General features: G+C 48.0%; 1 protein-coding gene across 1 annotated transcript; it reads right to left on the bottom strand.

Moving 5' to 3' along the window:
* Positions 1 to 4,716: 4,716 nt before the first annotated feature.
* Positions 4,717 to 18,752, bottom strand: gla (galactosidase, alpha). The gene is made up of 7 exons (XM_063060552.1): positions 18,542 to 18,752; positions 14,091 to 14,265; positions 13,467 to 13,644; positions 13,065 to 13,156; positions 7,894 to 8,055; positions 7,581 to 7,778; positions 4,717 to 6,450 (listed from the first exon to the last, which is right to left on the bottom strand). The coding sequence occupies exons 1-7, from the start codon at positions 18,715 to 18,717 to the stop codon at positions 6,124 to 6,126; spliced, it is 1,308 nt and encodes a 435-aa protein (XP_062916622.1). The 5' UTR covers positions 18,718 to 18,752; the 3' UTR covers positions 4,717 to 6,123.
* Between the last annotated feature and the right edge of the window lie 5,425 nt (positions 18,753 to 24,177).

The following is a 24,177-nucleotide window of genomic DNA, read 5'->3' as shown; positions in this document are numbered from 1 at the left end:
CTCCATGTACCTGTCTAGGAGTCCCTGAAAAGACCTTATCTTTTCCGCCTCCGTCACCGTTGCTGGCAGCCCATTCCACGCACTCACCACTCTCTGCATTAAAAAAAACTTAGCCCTGACATCTCCTCTGTACCTACTTCCAAGCACCTTAAAACTGTGCCCTCTCATGCTAGCCTGGGGAAAAAGCCTCTGACTATCCACATGATCAATGCCTCTTATAATCTTGTACACCTCTATCAGGTCACCTCTCATCCTCCATTGCTTCAAGGAGAAAAGGCTGAGTTCACTCAACCTATTCTCATAAGGCATGCTCCCCAATCCAGGCAACATCCTTGTAAATCTCCTCTGCACCCTTTCTATGGTTTCCACATCCTTCCTGTAGTGAGCTGACCAGAACTGAGCACAGTACTCCAAGTGGGGTCTGACCAGGGTCCTATAGAGCTGCAACGTTACCTCTCGGCTCCTAAACTCAGCCCATGATTGATGAAGGCCAATGCACCTTATGCCTTCTTAACCACAGAGTCAACCTGTGCATCAGCTTTGAGTGTCCTATGGACTCCGACCCCAAGATCCTTCTGATCCTCCTCACTGCCAAGAGTCTTACCACTGATACCATATTCTGCATTCATATTTGACCTACCAAAATGAACCACCTCACACTTAGGGTAGAGTAGGGGTCCCAGAACAGATCCCTAAGGCACACCACTGGTCACCGACCTCCATGCAGAATATGACCTGTCTACAACCATTCTTTGCCTTCTGTGGGCAAGCCAGTTCTGGATCCACAAAGCAATGTCCCCTTGGATTCCGTGCCTCCTTACTTTCTCAATAAGCCTTGCATGGGGTACCTTATCAAATGCCTTGCTGAAATCTATATACACTACAGAGTGATCAGCAGCACTGGGGCTCCACAGGGGACTGTCTTGTCTCCCTTTCTCTTCACCATTTACACCTCGGACTTCAACTACTGCACAGAGTCTTGTCATCTTCAGAAGTTTTCGGATGACTCTGCCATAGTTGGATACATCAGCAAAGGAAATGAGGCTGAGTACAGGGCTACGGTAGAAAACTTTGTCACATGGTGTGAGTAGAATTATCTGCAGCTTAATGTGAAAAAGACTAAGGAGCTGGTGGTAGACCTGAGGAGAGCTAAGGTACTGGTGACCCCTGTTTCCATCCAGGGGATCAGTGTGGACATGGTGGAAGATTACAAATACCTGGGGATATGAATTGACAATAAACTGGATTGGTCAAAGAACACTGAGGATGTCTACAAGAATGGTCAGAGCCGTCTCTATTTCCTGAGGAGACTGAGGTCCTTTAACATCTGCCGGACGATGCTGAGGATGTTCTACGAGTCTGTGGTGGCCAGTGCTATCAAGTTTGCTGTTGTGTGCTGGGGCAGCAGGCTGAGGGTAGCAGACACCAACAGAATCAACAAATTCATTCGTAAGGCCAGTGATGTTGTGGGGATGGAACTGGACTCTCTCATGGTGGTGTCTGAAAAGAGGATGCTGTCTAAGTTGCATGCCATCTTGGACAATGTCTCCCATCCACTACATAATGTACTGGGTGGGCACAGGAGTACATTCAGCCAGAGACTCATTCCACTGAGATGCAACACAGAGCGTCATAGGAAGTCATTCCTGCCTGCGGCCATCAAACTTTACAACTCCTCCCTTGGAGGGTCAGACACCCTGAGCCAATAGGCTGGTCCTGGACTTATTTCCTGGCATAATTCACATATTACTATTTAACTATTTATAGTTTTATTACTATTTATTATTTATGGTGCAACTGTATCGAAAACCAATTTCCCCTGGGATCAATAAAGTATGACTATGACTATCTACTGCTCTACCTTCATCAATGCGTTTAGTCACATATGTGAGGTATAAACTCGGAGGAAGCAATTCCTGTCTTCACCTCCTACTGCCTCTGTAAAATATTCAAAGATACCACCCTCCGATCACAATACAAAAACCTGAAGTCATATTGTTCCTGCTGTTTTAAGACCGAATGCTTCTCTCGGACAGGAAGTTGAATTCTTTGCCTCATGATCTCCCTCATTATGACTTTGCACCTTGCTACCTACCTGTGCTGCAGCACTTCCGTTCTGCACTGATATTTTACCTTGTATGGGGTGTCCGGGGAGAGCAGCACCTCCGGTGAGGGGGCTTGCCATATCTGTTCTGGGGGGTGGGTGGGTGCAGCTCACTCAACTTTGGTCCCCGATGGACACTCAGCTGTGACCGCAGCCACACCCCAGTACATCGCTTGGACAGGCAGGCTGAGCCAGGTGAGGGTAGCCGATGGCCTCATACCCCTGTGAGATAGAGACGGGCCTGGCCTAGTATGGGATGTCAGTTCCAGCGGACTGGGTGGATGAGATTTACAGGGTGATCCAATGACAGGGAAGGTGGTTCTGCAATGCTCCGTGGAGAGCGAAGGGCAGGACAAGGCACAGAAGGTCATCCCACCTGCAACAAGGACGACCCCACTTTGTGACGCTTGTTCGTACCACTGGACCCAGACTTCTGAGGTCGAGAGGGTCCAGAGTGCAATGGATTTTCCGCTTGAAAAACTCTCCCGCACAGGTCTCCTCGTCAGACACGGTGGACAACCACCACCTCAGAGCATCATTGTCATAAGCTGATCTCCATGGAAAGTTTTCTAGGGCCAGGCAGGTTTTTTCACTGCTCGTCAGTACATGTGACAGTAATAAACGAATTCACCAAAAAGACAAGACCTTAAAAGGATGGAGGGCAAGAGAAAAAGCAGGAGAAGATGTAAAATCTAGAAACGCTTGTGGGAAACAGCAAGTGTGGGGCAATAAGGGAGGAAAGAGATGTGTGGGTGAGATAAAAGATACAGATGTGCAGGAAGATGACTGGCTGAAGCTTTATTTAACCAGTGCCACTGTGTAGTGCACACAGCTCCATTTTCTGCATGATTGTTTATCGGGAAGCCACAGATGTGCTCTGTAACTAGGCACATAATTAGCAGTGGACTATCCAGCCCCCTGAGCCTATGCCACCAAACCTGTTTTTAAATGTTTGGAGCAAAACACTGTGGATGCTGCTGAACTTCTGAAAAACCCTGGAGGTTATTTTTAAAACAGTTTTGGACCAATGTGGCAAAGCCTTTCTGTTTCCATGTATTTCAGATAGTCTCTGTATCATTTTGTTTCAGCTTTTGTTTTGTTTTTTTAATTGTGACCTTGCCAACTTTGGTCTGCTTTGCACCACAGGTGTTTCCCTCTGTTCATTCCTCCCTTCTGAACGTCAAACCTTTCATTGAAAAGTTTGAAACAAGGGAGCTTAATATAAAATGTCACTCTAGTGTTGTACCCCACTGATGCTACCTGACCTGCTAGTCACATCTAGCATTGTGTGTATTGCTTTAAGGAACTGGGTAAGGGTAGATCAAATTACTGTCAAAATCAATGAGCCTCAGGCTCAGTAAATTAAGGGTAGGGCTGAGTAAATTAATGGCCTTTGATTTCAAAAAAAGTCAATTGTAATGAACCAAAGTTAAGATGAAGAGCCTTTAAATTTCAGATTTCAAATATTACCGTGGTGTCTCAAATTACCTAATGCAACAGTCTGAACCGATATAGAGCCGGGCACATGGAGGCAGCAGCATTCTGAAATACAGAAGCCATGCTGTTGCACACAGCCAAGACACCAAACTGAGCACAGGGGCTTTTTTCCACAGAATGTATTCTGCTACTTTTGCCTTCTATAACTTTTTTAAAATGGTAATAATAAAAGCATTTATCAATTCCTACAGTGAGATCTCATGTGCACTACAACAATAAAAGCACAGATGTTGACGTTTGCAGCCAGGACCGCGCTTGCTGCATGTGTGTGGAAAAAAACGATAACCACGTGTCTTGACTCATCCACAAGCCAGTCGCTACCTCACAATCAAATAGTCCCAATTAGACTTGACTACTTGGCAGTTTTCAGAATGGAATGTGAATCCACGCTCTTTCGATTAAAGAGAGAACAGATAAGGCCTGGGCCATTGTGTTAGTGATCAAACCTGTGGGTAAAAAACAAACATTTTGAATTCAGAGACTGCAGCAGAAGTTGAGCGAGTCACTGTGGGTAGGGATTTCTGAAGTGTACTCGGTGTCCTTTGGTAAGAATAAGCTGATTGTTTGGCAATCCTGATTTGGCCAATTCCCATGTTCCCTTTAATGCTCTCGGTTCCTGGTGCTCACATTTCCTCTAACACAGCTGGATTCGGGTTCCTACACAACTTGCAAACTCGCCTGCTTTTTGCTGCAGTGCTTTGCAACTCACAGAGTTCACTAGAAAATTATACTGCTGTTCTGTTTAACATCGTTAAAAGCAGTGGATTGAAAGTGTGTTGTAGCATTATTGGGAAATGATATCAAAACAATATGGGGAACCTAGCCCAGTAGCGGTGTTGGATTAAAGGAGTACTATCATATTGAGAATTTAAAGTCCGCATATCAAATGAGGTTTGCACTATCTCCTAAGTTACCCATGCAGCTTTGAAAGAGTTTGCAGTTCTCATAGTGCACCTCCTCGATCCACACAAACCAGAGTGGAGGTAGCCTACCCTGGTTTCCCAGGGCTCGTAAGAAGTGGAGGAAATCTCTCCTTGAACTGTAAAGATGAATGGATTATCTGAGATAACATCCTTGAAGCAAATGAAACTCAAGTCAAGAAAGTAAAATTCAGTAAAATGTTTATTACATCATAGATTATCGGCTTAGAATCCAAATAAAGGACCAGCTATGCTGTTCACTGACTTCACGGCCAAATGGCCCACACCTGCTTCTATCTCATATCCTTACATGAGAATTGTTAATCTCTTCCCACCTTGTTACTGCAAATCAGTTATAGAACTATTGCAAAATACATTCCTCAATAAAAGAGAAATCGGTTATGGCAAAAATCAACTGATTATCTTAAAAAAAATCACACTTGTCACTCAGTAAGTAGCTACTCTGTGGGGCAGCAGGAATGCAGGGAGGCACTTGTGGTGTGGGTGTGAGAGTCAGGAGACGGGGCTGACAAGGGAAATGCAGGGAATCTCCGTGCAATCAGCTCTGACCACTCAACCATATTGTCTCAGATGGACTGCTGCTGATGGTTGGGAAAAGAGTTAAGACAGCTGAACTAATTGGGTCAGTCTTGCACAAGAACCTGTAAACCCAGAGGAATATAGGGCAAAAGAATGTGATAGTTCAGTCCCAGTCTGCTCAGAGACTGGTGAATGAGAGGACAGTGGGGAACACCAGTGGACGAGAGGAGAGTGGGGAATACTAGTGGACGAGAGGAGAGTGGAGAACACCAGTGGATGAGAGGACAGTGGGGAACACCAGTGGGTAGAGGACAGGATCCCATACACATGCACGCACACATACCCTCTCAACATCAATGATCATTACCTGATGACTCGGGAAGCCCAAGCACAAAGAAAGCAGGACGTTCGGGGTGAGGTCGATATTGATAGAACGAGAGGCAGACTTCTGTTCCAGCTACAAAACCCAGACTGCGGGAGGAGCAGACGCCCCTCCCTTCCACTGGGAAAGTGTCCGGGAGCTGTTGCAGCCGACCTTTCCGTAGGGAAACCACACTGAAAATGACTGCAGGAAACATTTTCTCACAGTAGAGGTAGATAAAACCAGAGGACGCAGGTTTGGCATAAGGGATGAGAGTTTCAAAGGGGATCTAATGTGAGCCTTCTTCACCGAGAGAGAGAGATGAGTACCCAGAGTGTTTGCCCAAGAGAGTGGATGAATGATTATCAACGTTAAAGTCTTGACGAACACTTGAACCAGCTAGACATAGAAGGCTATGGATCAAGTACTAGAAAAAGAAACAAATAGGAATGGTTAGCATGGATGACTAGGGCCGAATGGCCTGTTTCATTGTTATATGATTCTATGGGAACATCGCTGCAACTCATGCCTGTTCCAAAATCCTGTCCCCAGCACCAACGCTCTCGATTCTGTACCCCATACACAAAACATTCTCATATCAAATTCTACACAAATAAAAAAACTTGGCCAGGTCACGTAATGAGGAGAGGTAACATTTGTTACTGCCGCTGTATTGTAGTCTGGAGGCAGAGCAGTCATCTTCACAACCTCACTCTATGTCTGCGACTGTGCCGCGGCGACTGCACCTTGAGTGACGGCTTCGAGCTGTGGGGGAAAACGGTGAAGAGGACGGTGCCGCTGGGGTTCACCCAGAAGTCCACCACAGACGACGGGCTCTTGATTCCCCGGAACTGGACGTCAGGCAGGATCTCTGTGACCAGGCATTTCTCCTTACAGGCTTTGCCCTCGTCCAGTCCGAACATGACGATGGGGAACTTTTGCGGACCACCAATCTCTGCCCAGTTGATGATGGCATACGCGAAGCCCCTGCCCGCCAGCGGCCGTGACCACAGATCGAAGTTACCTTGCTGAAGGGAGAATGTGAAACAGTCAGATCTTTCAGGTGCTTCTATCTACCAATGCCTTCATTGACAGTGCAGGAGAAAGGGAACGACTTGTATCCAACCCCCAACTATTGCAGTTCCCCATCACAGAAAGCAGATCACAAGTAAAACCATTATCACAAGCAAAGCTTTCTCTATTTAGTTCAAAATGGAGATCACTGTAAATCAAAGTATAGAATGCAAGAGCTGTGACGTTATATTGGGTAGGTCTGCCTTGGACCATCGTGTAGCGGTCTGGATGACTCACCGTAGACAAGGTGTGTTTAGACTGGAGATGGGGAAGAGGAGGTATAGCAACTCTGAAGGAATTTGTTTGTGGGAAGAGATGGGGTGGGGTGGACTTGTTTATCCGGGAGTGAAGTCGGCCGAGGGTGAGCTGGTAAAGTACATAAGAGAGATAGAATGAGAGAAAGGAGGAGAGGGAGGACAGGATTGGGAGGGCGAGGGATGGAGGGGGAGAGGGGAGTGTGAGGGGTGAGGGGAGGGAGGGGAGAGGCAGGGGAGAGGGAAGAGAGAGGGGAGAGGGAAGGGAGAGGGGAGAGGGAAGGGAGAGGGGAGAGGGAGGAGATTGTAAGGGGATCTGAGGGACACTCTACATAGAGAATGGTTGATATATATGGAACAGTGGTGATGAGTCAGATACAAAAGTCTGGGTTGAAGGGCCATTTAGTTGATCACTTGAATAGCCCAGGTTAGAAGGACACAGACCTATTAAAGACAAATGCAGTAACTATAATGGGGTGTGGCATGATCATGATGGGCTGAAAAGCCTCTTCCTGAGTGGTATGACTGAGAGAGACACTCGATCAGCTAGTCCTCGTTCCATTTCAAGATTTTCACTCACCAATTCTCTGACCTCACCCTCCATTCCGCTCCCCCCGCCCCACCACCCCCGGAGCAGCTATGACTGAATGATGATTGTAAACAAGACAAGGCGTTCAAAGCAGAGTCTAGTTCCTCAGCACAAGCCCAGGTCTCCCCAGAAAGGGTCTTGATAATCACAACTATCCAGCCAGCCAAAGCCAGACTGGGGAGAGGGACTTGAAACAAACCCATGGTCAGTAAGGCAAAGGAAAGGGAGGTCTGGCACTCACCTTGGTCACTCGATGACCTTGGATTCCCAGAGGGTCCTGGTTAATGGCGATGACAAATCGGTTCTGAAGCAGAGCCTTGGACTCGGGGTTGAGGTTGCGAAGGTCATTTGACATCAGCAGAGGGGCCGCCATGATGGCCCACAGTACCATCTGGGTCACCTGCTGGTCCTTGCTCAGACCAAAGTTACCAATGACAAGCTGTGCAAGCAAAGAGAGAAGTCAGATACTGTACCGCACGGGGGCAACGGGAGCACCTCCATAACCCATTGACAACTGGGTCTTTATCTGGGACCACCACTGGCCACGTACTCACCATATCCGGGTCGTTCCAGCCACCAGGTCCTGCCACAGGCTGAATCAGATTCTGATGTGTGGCTGTCCAGCTAATGATGCTTTTCACCGAGCTCCATGAGTCACTGATATCGATATAGTTCCTCCACTGGTTGCAGTGATTCCTGATGTCCGTGTAATTGGGCTGGGAAAGGGAGAGAATCACCAGCAAAATCATACAGCCGCATTTGCGCTCCACCTCATTTCACACACTCTGATCCCTCTCTGTGTCCCCTCTCTTCCTGACCTGGTGCCTCTTGTATGAAAAGATAAACTCTCGACCTCACAATCCATCTCGTCGTAGCTTTGCAACCGATGGTCTGCCCGCGCCCCAGTCTCTCTGGGGCAGACGGTCTGCCCGCGCCCCAGTCTCTCCAGGGCAGATGGTCTGCCCGCACCCCAGTCTCTCTGGGGCAGACGGTCTGCCCTCGTGCCAGTCTCTCCGGGGCAGACAGTCTGCCCTCGTGCCAGTCTCTCCGGGGCAGACAGTCCGCCCTCGTGCCAGTCTCTCCGGGGCAGACAGTCCGCCCTCGTGCCAGTCTCTCCGGGGCAGACGGTCTGCCCGCGCCCCAGTCTCTCCGGGGCAGACGATCTGCCCTTGTGCCAGTCTCTCCGGGTCAGACAGTCTGCCCTCGTGCCAGTCTCTCCGGGGCAGACAGTCTGCCCGCACCCCAGTCTCTCCGGGGCAGATGGTCTGCCCGCACCCCAGTCTCTCCGGGGCAGCTGGTCTGCCCTCGTGCCAGTCTCTCCGGGGCAGACGGTCTGCCCGCGCCCCAGTCTCTCCGGGGCAGACAGTCTGCCCTCGTGCCACTCTCTCCGGGGCAGACGGTCTGCCCTCGTGCCAGTCTCTCCAGGGCAGACGGTCTGCCTGCCTCCCCCCAGTCTCTGCGGGGCAGACGGTCTGCCCGCCTATCCCCAGTCTCTCCGGGGCAGACGGTCTGCCCCCCCCCCCAGTCTCTACGGGCAGACGGTCTGCCCGCCCCCAGTTTCTCTGGAGTCGACTGTCTCCTGCACAGGGTTCTGCACAACAGGAGGAGCCATGGCCCCATAGCGCCAGAGACCAGGGTTCAGTCCTATCCTCAGATGATGTCTGTGTGGAGGGTGCATGTTCTCCCTGTGCTGGAAGGCCACAGCCTGAACCGTTAACCCTTCCTGCTGGCTGATGCTGTCTGCTCTTTTGCCAAAAGATTTTATACCATCAGTCACTCCAGAGAAAGTGCAGCAAGGTTAGGTGATAAACACAGCCCGGTCAAAGGTCAGGTCATGACCTCACTGTATAGAGTGAGATATGGCATGGAAACAGGCCATTTGGCCCATCAAGTCCAGGCTGACTATCGACCACCCATTTACATTAATCCTACACTGACACCATTTTTTTTTATTCTCCCCATGTTCCCAATCAATTCTGTCTCCTTCTGATTCTACTCCTTACTCACAACTTTTGGTATTATTGACTAATCTGCCTTCATATTTCATCTTTTCCCTTCTTATAGTTTTCTTAGTTGTCTTTTGTTGGATTGTAAAAACTTCCCAATCATCCAATTTCCCACTCACTTTTGCCACCTTATATGCCCCTTCCTTGGCTTTTAGACTGCTAAGTACCATGTTATCACATTCCCCCCCCCCCACACACACTACTGATGTTAAATTATTAATTAATATTACACCAAGGTATCAATTTAAAAGTCAAAGCAAGTGAGGGAATCTGGTCTACTTTCAGAGGCTATGAGACCAGTGCACCCCATTGGTGACACTGAAAATCCATGGTCTAGAGCTACCCAACCTGTTCCAGTGGATACAACATGAGCAGAGTTTCATGCAGAAGATTGCCCAGGTAAGCCTCAAAGACAAAGCACAGCACAGTCTGGCTAATTACAGCACAAACAGTCAAAGCTCGGTCGTCAGCAAAGTGATGGGGGCTGGGGCAGGGGTCAACAGCTCTACAAGACAGCATGTATTCACCAATAACCTGCTCACCAGGACCACTGGGAACCTCGACCAAACAGGGAAATGTCAGAGCAGAGGTGAGAGTGACTTGGCTTCAACATCAAGGCAGTGTTTGACTGAGTGTGGTAAAGCTGAAGTCAATGTGCATCCCAGGGGAAATCGCTCCAGTGGCTGGACTTATACCTGGAAAAATGGAATTTGACAGTGGATGTTGGAGATTGAGCTCCCCATCCCAGGATCTCACTCAGGCACCAGTGTCCTGGGACCAGCGACATCATCAATTGCTCATCAGATGTGAGATGTTCAACAATGATGCACAATCCCTTACCCTTGACAGGTGAAGCAGCCCGCACCTGCACGCTGGGGGACCAAGTCAACATGCAGATTCGGGCTGACGAGTGACAAACAGCATCAATGTCACATAAGCCTGGGGGTAAGGACCATCTCCATTGAGAGAATCTAATCATTTACCTTTGACATTCAAGGGGAGCTGACCGCTGTGGGACTCTGGTACTGACAGGCGGACGAGACTTGGGGCAGAGTAACCATGATCATATTCAGTGGTAGCACGGGCTAGATGGGCCAAGTGGCCTATTCCTGCTCCTATTTCTCATGCACTTACATTACTGTTCCTAAGTACCACAATCAGTATCCTTGGGGAGGGAAGGGCACCAATTACAAAAAAACCTCAACTCAACCAGACACAAAGATACAAGGGCTACAAGGGCAGTCCGGAGAGGAGGTATCCTGGCCTAAGTGACTCCTGCCTGACACCTTGAAATGCTTCCACTATCTACAGATCACAAAACAGAATGTGATGGACTTGCCTGGATGCCCTTCAACTCTCAGGAGATCACCATCACTCAGGACAAGGCAGAACGCCATTGTCCTACACATTCATTGCCCCCACCACTGGTATACAGTGGCTGCAGTGTACACCACCTACACAATGCACCACAATGACTCGCCCGGGACACTCTGACAGCACCTCTCAGACCCACAACCTCTCCCCTTCTCCCACTGAGAAGGACTAGGGCTCTTGGAAAGGCAGCTACTTAGAAGCACCACCACTTTCAGGTTCCCCTTTGCATCACCCCCCACCTAACTAGGAGATACAGAAACAGCCCTTCATTATCACTGGATCCAACTTCTGGGATTCCCACCCCTAATGACATCTCCACGCGAGCACCTTCGCCAGAGGCCTGCAGCTTTTCAAGAAGCTGGCTCACCCCCACCTCCTCAAGGGCAATGAGTGTTGGGCAGATCCCAAAAAATGATTAAAAGGTCCAACAACTCAAAGGGACAATTTATTTTTAAACCATTAGCGAAATATCAATGCAGAATGGGTGGGCTGCAATTGTCAACTGGAACCCAGTTGGATGGAACACTGATCAGCACCATATTTAAGCTTGCTGATGACACCACTGTCATTGGCTGGATCAAAGGTGGTGACGATTGAGCACACAGGAGGGAGATTGAAAATCCGGCTGAATGGCGCCACTACAACAACCTCTCACTCAGTGTCAGCGAAACCAAAGAGCTGATTATTGACTACAGGAGGAGGAAGCTAGAAGTCTATGAGGCAGTCCTCACTGGGGGATCAGAGATGGAGAGGGTCAGTAACTTTAATTCCTTGTCTGATATTCTCAGAGGATCTGTCCTGGGACCAGGGACCGGGACGTAAGCGCCATTACAAAGGAAGCACAGCTGCACCTCTACTTTGTTAGAAGTTTGCACAGATTCAACACGTCATCTAAAACTCTGACAAACTTCTGAAGATGCACAGTGGGGAGTACCCAACCAGATGCACCACGGCTTGATAGAGAAACATTAATGCCCAGGAATGGAAAGGCCTACAGAAAGTAGTGCATATAGCCCGGTCCATCTCAGGAAAAGCCCTGCCCACCATTGAGCACATCTACAAGGAGCACTGCCACAAGAAAGCAGCCCCCACCATCTAGGCCCTGTTATCTTCTTGCTGCTACCACTGGGAAGAAAGTACAGGAAACTTAGGTCCCACAACCACAGTTAGGAACCTTTGAACCACTAGGTTCCTGAACCAGGGTGGTGAACTTCACTCACCTCATCACTGAACTGATTCCACAACTTTGCATTAATGTTGAAGAGGTCTGACTTAATTCAAAGGTTTGTGGATTCAGCGATGCAGGAGAGGAACTGTCTTCCTCGCACTGACCAATCGAAAGAATCACATTCTTCACAAGATCCTGAAATTCTTACACCACCTTCCCAAATATCTGCACTACATAGGGCAGTTGGGACTCTCAGAACTTCTGAGCCATCAACACTTGGCACAGCGGGCAACGCAACAAGAGGAGCCATGGCCCCATAGCACCAGAGACCAGGGTTCGGTCCTGTCCTCAGGGGGCAACACAACAGGAGAAGCCACTGCCCCATAGCACCAGAGACTAGGGTTCAGTCCTATCCTCAGCTGCTGTCTGTGTGGAGGTTGCAGGTTCTCCCCGTGACCACGCTGGCATCCAGGCAACATCCTGGCCAATCTCCTTTGAACTCGCACCTTCACAACCACATCCTTCCTGTAGCCTGGCTATTCTAGTAGCGATCTAAAAATTGTTTTGTAACGTTGAAACATAGCTTTCCTATTTTTACATTCTCTACTCTCACCAATGAAGGTAACTATGGCATAAACATTCTTCACCAGCCTGACCACCAATGTTGCCAGTATTAAGGTCTCTTTGTTCATCGACACTCCCTAGGACCCTGCCATTTGCTGTGTTCATTCTACTCCCATTTAACCTCCCAAGATGCACTCACGGGATTACATTCTGTCTGCAAGGAAGTTGTGTGTGGACTGTGAAGACCAAACATTGGGGAAGGAGTGGTCGTGGAGGACAAGGACAGATCTGGTGCCTTCTGCCCTTCACTCAGTGCAGACATCATTGGTCAACCGTATGGCCTATTAGTCTCGCACTAACGGCCCATCAGACAGCCCTGTGACAATGGCTCCAGTCAGAACATCAAGGGGAAATCAAAGAAGAGTCCGTCCATGAACATTTTCCGCCTTGCAGACTGGAGGGACAACCAGCGCCCTTCTGTTCCAAGATGTCTGACAGTGTGTGCAGTCAGGACTTGTGTCCCTGATCCCGGACGGAGTAAGCTGCCTCCTGCTTTGGTGCAGTGGGAGAGCAAGGGAGCGAGAAAGTGGGAAGCCTGGCTGGCAGGCCCTACCTGCACAAAAGGCCAGAGGTATAAAGGCCACTCACAGGAGTACACAATACTTCGCCCCGTCCGATTCAAGGCCAGTGACATGTTCTTGTAACCTGAAAATACAGAGGACAAGAAGCCAGGTTAAACCGACGACCGAAGAGATGCCCCTCTACTTCCCGTTACAGAGAGATCTGTGACACCATGGCCACATTCCGTTGGGCTGGCAATCCCTCAGCGCTACAGACGAGTGGCTGTCAACATCAGACGGCAAGGGATGAGTTAACCCCAGAACCTTGTTACTCAGTTTAGACACGAGACAGCAGGCACAGGTTTCCAGGAGTCACACCAATCGTTGTCCATAACGCACTCAATCTCCCAGCAGGAACACCACACCACATTGCGGCCCCTCTCCCCCCAACTCACCTTCAATCAGCATGTCTAAGTTAATGAAATTGCAGCCATCAAACTTCAGCAGGTCCACGCCCCACTCCGCAAAGGTCTGAGCATCCAGCTCGTAGAAGCCATAACTGCCTGGATATCCGGCACAGGTATGGGTGCCCACATCCTGATAGATGCCCAGCTTCAGGCCTTTAGAGTGCACCTGCCTCGGGAGAAAGTGGGGCAGGGTCAACATCAAGCAGCAGAGCAGCACGGCCGCACAGCTAGTTGAGGTGGCGCCCCACGGCGTCAGGGGCCTGGGTTCTATCCTGACCTCGGGTGCCATCTGTGTACAGCTTGCATGTTCTCCCTGTGGCCGCATGGGCTTCCTCCCACATCCCAAAGACATTTGGGTTAGAGGGTCAATTGCCATTGTAAATGGTGTGTAGGTGAGGGGTAGGACCTGAGTTCATGGGAATGCAGAGAGAACGAAATGGGATTCAGGTGGGATTAATCTAAGTAGGTGGTTGGTAGTCAGTGGTCCTTTTAGACTGAGGGTCAAAGGGCATGTTTCCCTGTTGTATCTCTCTCTGATTCAAAACCTCGTGGGCAGGTTAGAAAAGGGGTAGAGGGGCAGCATCGTGGGGTCTGTCCACCGTTGGTACTCACATAGTCAGCCAGGTGTTTTATCCCACTGGGGAAGCGCAGGGGGTCAGGCTGCAGGCGATTGTTAGCATCCCGCCTGGGTGCCAGCCAGCAGTCATCGATGCAGACGTACTCGTAGCCAACGTCCTTCCAGCCCTCCGCTGCCATGACGTCAGCCATCTGCATGTAGAGTTGCTCGCTGCAGCAGAGAGAGGGACGCAAGACAAACTCAGCATGTCACTCAGAGTGCATTACCTGGCACTGCAGAAAATTGCAGCGATCGTGGCTCTTAAGAAGTGCCAGGCTTCTCACAAAGTTTGGGAAGAACTGCAAGCCTGCATTGCCTTGCCACTTTTGGTCAAAAGTGACCGTACCTTGTGAGAACTGTTAGGAGCATTCCCAAAGGTTTCGGAAATACTCCCAATAGAATGGAAAAGAAGCTTTATGTGAGCCAACTAACATTTAGTTACAATGGTGCTAGAAAGTTGGTGAACCCTGCAGAATTTTCTCTATTTCTGCATAAATATAACCTAAAGTACGATCAGATCCCCATGCAAGTCTGAAAACTAGATAAAGAGAACCCAAATAAATAAATAACACAAAAAATTATACTTGTTCAGTTATTTATTGAGAAAAAATGATCCAATATTACACGTATTTGTTGGAAAAAGTTTGTGAATCGCTGGTGTTATGCCTTCTACAAAAGCTACTTGGCCTCAGGTGTTCCAATCAATGGGATGAGATTGGAGGTGCAGGTTGTAGAGGTGCCCTGCCCTATATTAAAAAAAAGACACAGAAAGTCAGGTTACTGACAGAGCCTGCTCTTCTCAAGAAAGATCTGCTTATCTGCACCATGCCTCGATCAAAGCAACTTTCAGAGGAAGAATTGTAGGGATGCATCAAGCTGGAAAAGGCTACAAAAACATTTCTAAAAAGCTGAGTGTTCGACAGCCCACAGTAAGAGAAATTGCCTACAAATGGAGGAAACTGCCCTCCCTAGGAGTGGGCATCCTGCAAAGATCACACCAAGAGGACAATGCGCAATGCCGAAGAAGGTGAGAAAGAACCCGGAGGTAACAGCAAAAGGCCTGCAGAAATCTCTAGAATTTTCTAAAGTCTCTGTTCATGTGTCCACTATAAGGAAAACACTGAACAACAATGGTGCTTATGAAAGGACACCGCGGAAGAAACCACTGCGCTCCAGAAAAACACATTGCTGCACGTCTCAAGTTTGCAAAAGACCACCTGGATGTTCCACGACACTTCTGGGGAAATGTTCTGTGGACAGATGAGACAGCAGTTGAACTTTTTAACAGAAATGCACATTGCTATGTTTGGAGGAAAAAGGGGAACTGCACACCGACATCAAAACCTCATCCCAACTATGAAGCACAGTGAACGGAGCACCATGGTCTGGGGCTGCTTTGCTGCCTTAGGGCCTGGACAGCTGCAATCACTGAGGGAACAGTGAATTCAAAATTGTATCAAGACATTTTACAGGAGAATGTCAGGGGTAGCCATCCATCGCCTGAAGCTTAATAGAAAATGGATAATGCAACAAGACAATGATCCGAAAGGCAAGAGTAAATTAGCAACAGACTAGTTTAAAAAGAAGAAAATTTGTGTTTTGGATTGGCTGAGTCAAAGTCCTGATCTTAATCCTATAGAAATGTTGCAGAAGCACTTGGGTTCTTTCTCACCTCCTTCAGCATTCCACGTTTTGTAAGGAGCAGTGGCCTAAAATTCCTCCCAGCTGACGCACAGGACTGATCAACAGTTACTGGAAACGTTTGGTTGAAGTTATTTCTGTACAAGCAGGTCACACCAGTTACTGAAAGCAAAGGTTCACACATTTTTTCCAACAACTACTTGTAATATTGGATCATTTTTCTCAATAGGTAAATAGAGTAGTATAACTTTCTGTGTTATTTATTTAATGAGTTCTCTTTATCTAGTTTTAGGACTTACATGAAGATCTGATCACAATTTAGGTCATATTTATGCAGAAGTAGAGAAAATTCTGCAGGGTTCACGAACTTCCTAGCACCACTGTACAACACGCAGAGAAGTGGGAATGGTTGAAGAACTAACTCCCATGAATGCTCATAGTAGTGAGTTCTGCTGCTTCACAACTCCAGCAAGCCAGGTTAATCTGACCACCAGCACTGTCTATATGGAGTCCGCACATTCTGTCTGTGACCATAGTGTTCCCCCCCCCCCCACCGACCCCTGGCTACTCTGGTCCCCAAAAGATGAGCAGCTCAGAAGGATAACTGGTCACTGTAAATTGCTCCAAGTGTGGAGGTGAGTGGGGGGACCTGAGGGGAGCTGGTGACAAGCCAGGGAGAATGGGATGGGTTTAATGTGGGATTCGTGGATGACGGCTTGTTTTATAGAGGTACAGCACATAAACAGACCGCTTGGCCCACTCAGTTTGCACCAAATATCTACACATCAGGGTTGTTCCTTCCTTACCCACAGGCCAGACCTCCCTACTCAATGTGGCACAGCTGGGCGGAAGCTGCTGCCTCACAGGTTCAGAGACCCGGATTCAACCTGGACCTCAGGCACCATCTGTGTGGAGTTTTCTCATCTTACCCTTGTCCGTGGGATCTCCCCCTCCCCACCCCCCAGGATTTCCACTTGCCTCCCACATCCCAAAGACGTGCAGGTTGCTGGGCTAATTGGCCACTATAAATTACCTCAAGTGTAGTGAAGTGTCAATCACACTGGAGTTCCTGCTCACATGAGATAGAATAAGTTGCAACTCCAGGGAAATAAGCACAGGAAATGGGGACTGATGCAGTTGTTTTGCAAGGAACCAGCAAGTCCCCGAAGGGCCTGTCCTTATAAACATGGATATTTCTGAATTTGTCAAATGACTTTAGAAGACAACAAAAATAACTATTTAGAACTAAAACACCTATGTTTAAGCATTTGAAACAAAAAAACACAAACATAGCTTAAATTAAGAAAATATTTTTTAAATTGGAAAGATTTTAAGAGTGTTTTCAAAAATAAACTGTGGTAAACCATGTATATATGTTGTAACTCGGTTACCTGTCTGGACACGCCCCTCTGCTGACTGCCCCTGTGGCTCCTCCCACAGAGTCCTGTATAAAGGTGTTCGTCTTGCCCCTCCCCCTCAGTCCGGGGGCAGACACTCACTGTGGAGGTCGTATTGTACAGCGAATAAAAGCCTTTCAGTATTTTTACCAAACCTCAGTCTTTTGGAGTAATTGAAGGTGCTTCATAAACATATTAACAAATTCTTGCCTTTCAAATCAACTACAGCCTTCACACCTCACCCAACTACAGAGGGACTTTCTAAGGACTTTGATTAACTACAGGACTACCTACCCAGGTTCTTGAACCTCAGCTGGCCTTGCATAGTTAGATCCACACTGGGGTAGGTTTGGAGAGTTGCAGGCATCCCCTATGCCCAGCTATTTGCCCTTCAGGCAAGTGCAAGATATGCTCACACTTTCCTAGGGCCAGGGTAAGGACCCTAAGGATGGCCAACATTCTCTCTGAAAAGGAACTCAAAGACTCACATGGTGCATTGATGAGTGGGACTGGGCCATGGCTGATACCCTCACTCTCTCAACATTATGACAGAGACCTAAACTTCAAGGTCCCCAAAGCCCTCAGCTGCGTATCCATTACTTGGCACCAGTGGCCGGCCTGTGAAAATATGCAAGTCACCGATGGCTCCATTTACCTTGCACACAGACCCGGCGGAGCACACCCTCACTGTGCCACAGTACCCCCTGAGGCACCTCCTCACTGCTACCACCTCCCCCCGGCAGCACATTCCGCCCACCTATCATTCTGTTTACTTGATCCTCAATCTCCTTTGAATTTCTGCCGTCTCACCCACGTTCTCTAGTACTTGCCATGTCCAGCTTGGGAAAAAGACTCCGCTTACGCTATCTACACCCCTAGCGATTGTAGTTCACCCCCTCAGCCTCCGATCAGAACTGCAGGCGGTACTCCAAGCCTGGCCTGACCCCAATATGACTTTCCAGTTTTTATATTCAGCCACTCGATGGGCATGCCATAGCCATTCGCCACCATCCTATCATCCCGTGTTCCCACTTTCATGGGGGTATGGACTTGGATCGCCAAATCTCTTACGTCAATACACCTGCATACTTTCCGCTTGCATTTGACTTCCTAGGATACAACACCCCTTTCCAGCTCAGTCATTTATCATTTCTCTGTCGGTACCTCAAACTTTTTGTTTACTATCCACAACTCTACCTGTTTTCTTCAAACTTACGAATCAGCTCACTTCTATTTTTGACCCAATGATTTACTGAACTCCCAACAGCGATCCAGCGGAATACCTCTGGTTACAGACCTCCCTGTCAAAATCACTACTGGCCTTTCCTCTGCGATCCACTCCGAGCCCACCGCCAGGAGCTCCTCTCGCCTCTCCATGCCCCAGCCCTCCTGGCGGTGCGATCCCTCACCTGATGCAGTTGTGGGGATCGCTCCGGCAGTCGACATTACACAGGAACCTCTCCCAGTGCAGCCAGCCCATGACCGGGGTCCGGGCCAGCCCGTTCTCCAGTCCCCGGGTTCCCCGGAGCAGCGCCGACACGGCGGTCAGCAAACCGAGCAGCCGGCCGCAACGCCTCAGCTCCATCGCCGCTCCACTTCCGCGAAAGTCAGCTGCGAGGGCCCGGCTGACTGACTATGAGAATAATCAATCAGCGCCTGCCCCCGGTTCAGACAACCAATCGTCGATTGGGGGCGGGGCCAGAATTCATGCTGGGGGCGGCACCGGATCACTGATTGGAGACGGCCGAGTCCCCCGTGAAAGAGCCGCTGGAGTTCAGTAACTTTATGAAGTTGGTGTCTTCCTCGCTATCTCCTCACACTCCTGATTCCTTCACCCTCACTCGTTGACCTAAAATAACACCCTTGCCCCTCTCTCCTGCTCTGTATCCTCTTCTCCCACAGTCCACCTATCTCCTACCTCCATGCCCCGCGCTCTCTGCCATTCCCTCTCATGCCCTCTTCCTCTTCACCTCCTGCCCTATACCCTCCACCTATCTCTCCTTCCCCCTGATGTCTTCCTCATGTCCTCACTTCCTCCTCCAGCTCTCCTCTGCTCTCGACCCTCCCTTTCTCTGCTCCAGCCTCTCGCCACTTCTCCCCTCTTTCCCTCCTCTTTGCTCATTCACTTCTCCTGTCCCATTTGGCCTCCCATAACCAGCTGCCTGCATCCTCCAGTGCGGGAGGTAATTGCCCAGCTCTAAGCCCAGTCAGAAGTGGGAGAACTTATAATGAGGTATAAACAGGAGCAGAGTGATTAAACACTCTGGGTATGCTTCTTTAAGGCACAAATAACTTTCTAAAAGAGTGGGAGTGAAAGGTTTATCCTATGAGGGGCACTTGATAGCACCTCCCATGTGCTACTCTGCCCAAGCCTGTCCTCCAGCTCGCTCCTGTATTCCTCTTTAGCCACCTTAATCTTCTCCTTTAGCTCCATCGGCACATATTTCAATTCCTCCCTGTCTCCTGATCTAAAGGCTGCCATTTTGTGGTTGAGAAAAGCCTTTAGATCACTGTTGACCCATGGATTATTGTTCAGGAAGCAGTGAACAGTCCTTGATGGTATTACAGTGTCCAAACAGTTGATGTAGCCACTGATGCAATCAGTAAGTCCATTAATGTCCTCCCCATATGGTTCACAAAATACATTCCAGTCAGTAATCTCAAAGCAGCTCTCTTCAAGGCCTCGATGGCCTCTGGAGACCATTTCTTTACAGTCTTGGTGCTAACTAACTGTTGCTGTACTTTGGGTGTGTACAAGGACATGATGTGAACCAGGTTGTGATCTAATCTTCCAAGTGGGGGAGAGCTGTGGAGCTGTATGCATCTTTAACATTTGCATACAAGAGATCCAGTGTTTTATTTTCTCTTGTATGGCACTTGACAAACTGATTGACGGTGGGTAGGGTTGTCGAAGGAGAAACAAAGTTGAAGTCTCCTGATACTGCAAGGAACACATTGGGGTGTTGAGTCCGGAGTGTGGTGGTGTTTATGATGTCACACGCTGCATCGAGATTGCGTCGGGAAGGTGGAATGTAGACAACGCAATATGGCGTGGCTGAACTCACGCGGTAGATAAAACAGACGCAAACTCACAGCAAGCAGTCTGATGTCTGGACTGCCTTTTCACAGAAAGAGGTGATATAGGATTGGAAGATGTAGAATCCTTGTGAAGAAAGTGAAAGGGTAAAAAGACCCTGATGGGCATTATATACTGGCTTCCAAACAGTGCCAGGAAGTGGGAGACAAATTACAACAGGAGAGAGAAATGGCAATGTTACAATAATCGTGAAGGATTTCAATGTGCAGGTAGATTGGTGCTGGATCCCTAGAGAGGGGATTTGTAGAATGCCTACAAGATGGCTTTTTAGAGCAGCTTGTGGCTCAGCCCACTAGGTAAAAGGCAATTTTGGATTGTGTAATGAATAGGATTTGATTAGGGAGCTTAAGGTAAAGGAACCCTTAAGAGACAGTGATCATAATATGATAGAATTCACCCTGCTGTTTGAGAGGGAGAAGATAAAGGCAGATCTATTATTGTTACAGTAGGGTAAAAGGAATCATAGGGGCATGAGAGAGGAGCTGGCCAAAATTATTTGGAAGTGGACGTTAGCCAGGGACGATGGCACATCAGCAATTTGTGGGGACAATTCGAAAGGTGCAGGATCGGTACATTATAAAGATGAAGTACTCTAAAGGTAGAATGAGGCAACCATGGCTGGCAAGGGAAGTCAAATACAATATAAATAGAAAAGAAAGGGCATAAAATATAGTAAAAATTAAAAGAAAGTGGGGCCATGGTAGCATATCGGTTAGCGCAATGCTATTACAGCTCGGGGCATCGGAGTTCAGTGTTCACTGTAAGGAATCTATACGTCCTCCCATGGAATGCTCCAGTTTCTCCCCTCAGTCGAAGGACATACCAGGTATGTTAAATGGTCATTGTAAATTGTCCTGTGATCAGGATAGGGTTAAATCGGGGTTGTTGGGAATCCTGGGTGGTGAGGCTTGAAGCTGTACTCCGCACTGCATTGGTAAGCAAATAAAAATTAGTGGGAAGTTCAAGGATTGGTAAAATTTAAAAACCAACAGAAAATGTCTAGAAAAGCCATAAGGAAACAAAAATGAAATCTGAAGGTAAGCAAGCCAACAATTTAAAAGAGGATTCCAAAAGAATTTTCAGATATATAAAGAGAAAAAGGGAGACGAGAGTAGATATTGGACAATTGGAAAATGACGCTGGAGAGGTAGTAATGAGGGACATAGAAATGGCGGGTGAACTGAATAAGTATTTTGCATCAGTCTTCCTTGTGGAAGACACTAGCAGTAGGCCAGAAATTTGGGAGTGTCGGGGGCAGCGGTGCGTGTAGTTGCTATCACTAAGGAGAAGGTGCTAGGGAAGGTGAAAGGTCTGAAGGTAGATAAATCACCTGGACCAGGTGGGCTACTCCCCAGAGTTCCTGAGAGGCAGCTGAAGAAACTATGGAGGCATTAGTAATGACCTTTCACTGGATTCGGTTTTGTTCTGGAGGACTGAAAAATTGCAAATGACATTCCACTCTTTAAGAAGGGAGGGAGGCAGGAGAAAGGAAACTATAGGCCAGTTAGCTGACTTCAGAGGTTGGGTAGATGTAGGAGTCCAGTATTAAGGATGAGGTTGCAGTGTACTGAAGGCACTTGATTAAATAAGCCAAAGTCAGCCTAGTTTTCTTAAGGAGAAATCTGTTGGAATTTTTTGAAGAAATAGAACATAAAACATAGAAACTTACAGCACATTACAGGCCCTTCAGCCCACAATGTTGTGCTGACCATGCAACCTTCTCTGGAAACTGCCTAGAATTTCCCCACTGCATAGCCTTCTAGTTTTCTAAGCTCAAAGTACTTATCTAAGTCTCTCTTAAAAGATTCGATTGTATCCACCTATACCACCATCACTGGTAGTGCATTCCACGCATCCACCACTGTGTGTGAAAAACTTTCCTCTGACATCCCCCTTGTGGCTACTTCCAAGCACGTTAAAACTATGCCCGCGATGTTAGCCATTTCAGCCCTGGGAAAAAGCCTCTGGCTATCCACATGATCAATGCCTCTCATCATCTTATACACCTCTGTCAGGTCACCTCCCATCCTCCATCGCTCCAAGGAGAAAAGGACAGGTTCACTCAACCTATTCTTATAAGGCATGCTTTCCAATCCAGGCAACATCCTTGTAAATCATCTCTGCACTCTCTCTCTATAGTATCCACATCCTTCCTGTAATGAGGTGACCAGAACTAAACACAATACTCCAAATGGGATCCAACTGAAGCATTACACAGTTGTAACATTACCTCACAATTCTTGAACTCCATCCACACGGTTGATGAAGGCCCACACACCATGCGCCTTCTTAACAACATTGTCAACCTGCGCAGCAGTTTTGAATGTCCTGTGGAGAATTCTGTGCTGGAGACGAAGGCTGAGTAAGGTGGTAGGTGAGGACAAGAGGAACCCCATCCATGGTAGGGTGGTGGGAGGATGGGGCAAGAGCAGACGTGTGTGAAATGGAAGAGACGCAGTTGAGGGCAGTGTTGATGGTGGAGGAAGGGAAGCCCCTTTCTTTGCAAAAACAGGACATCTTCTTCGTTCTAGAATGAAAAACCTCATCCTGAGAATAAATGCAGTGGAGACAGAGGAATTGAGAGAAGGGGACAGCGTTTTTACAAGTAGCAGGGTGGGATGAGATATAGTCCAGTTAGCTGTGAGAGTCTGGGTTTGTAATAGACATTGGTGGATAAACTGTCTCTGGAGATAGAGACAGTTAAATTTGAAATAGGAAAGGGAAGTGTCAGAAATGGTGAATGTGAGGGCAGTATGAAATTTGAAGGCAAAGTGGATGAAGTCAACAAGTTCAGCACAGGTGCAGGAAGAAGCAATCGTCAATGTAACTTAGGAAAGGTGCAGGATGGACACCACTGTAGGCTTGGAATTAAAATTATGCCTGATTATATTAGCCATTTCCACCACGGAAATAAGTCCATCTAGCCAGTCTATTTCGGCCTCCTATCATCTTGTGCACCTGTGTCAAGTTACATCTCATCCTCCTTCACTCCGAAGAGAAAAGCCTTCTCTTGCTCAACATATCTTTTCTAAGACACACCTGCTAGTCCAGACAGCATCCTGACAAATCTTCTCTGTACCTTAGACCACAAGACCATAAGACCTAAGAGCAGAATTAGGCCATTGTCAGCCACGGTAGTGTCCTTCTTCGATTTGAAAATTTCTTCTTATTTGGAATATATCTGTCTTGCACTTGATTAAATAAGCCAAAGTCAGCCTAGTTTTCTTAAGGAGAAATCTGTTGGAATTTTTTGAAGAAATAGAACATAAAACATAGAAACTTACAGCACATTAAAGGCCCTTCAGCCCACAATGTTGTGCTGACCATGCAACCTTCTCTGGAAACTGCCTAGAATTTCCCTACTGCTCCATATACCTATGTACCTCTTAAAAGACCCTACTGTATCCGCCTCTACCACCATTGCTGACAGTGAATTCCACGCACCCACCACTCTCTGTGTGAAAAACGTACCCCTGACGTCCCCCTTGTACCTACTTCCAAGCATCTTAAAACTATGCCCCCTCGTGTTAGCCATTTCAGCCCTGGGAAAAGCCTCTGGTTATCCACAGGATCAATGCCTCTCATCATCTTGTACACCTCTATCAGGTCACCTCTCATACTCTGTTGCTCCAAGGAGAAAAGGCCAAGTTCACTCAACGTATTCTCATAAGGCATGCTCTCCAATCCAGGCAACATCCTTGTAATTCTCCTCTGCACCCTTTCTATAGTATCCACACCCTTCCTGTAATGAGGTGACCAGAACTGGACACAGTACTCCAAGTAGGGTCTGACCACAGTCTTATATAGCTGTAACATTATCTCATGGCTCTTGAACTCAGTCCCACGGTTGATGAAGGCCAACACACCATGCACCTTCTTTACAATACTGTCAACCTGCACAGCAGCTTTGAGTGTCCTATGGACATGGACCCTAAGATCTCTCAGATC

Source organism: Mobula hypostoma, chromosome 10 (genome assembly GCF_963921235.1).
Source record: "Mobula hypostoma chromosome 10, sMobHyp1.1, whole genome shotgun sequence".
NCBI classification, from domain to species: Eukaryota; Metazoa; Chordata; class Chondrichthyes; order Myliobatiformes; family Myliobatidae; genus Mobula; species Mobula hypostoma.
This window is presented reverse-complemented; position numbering and strand designations above follow the sequence as displayed.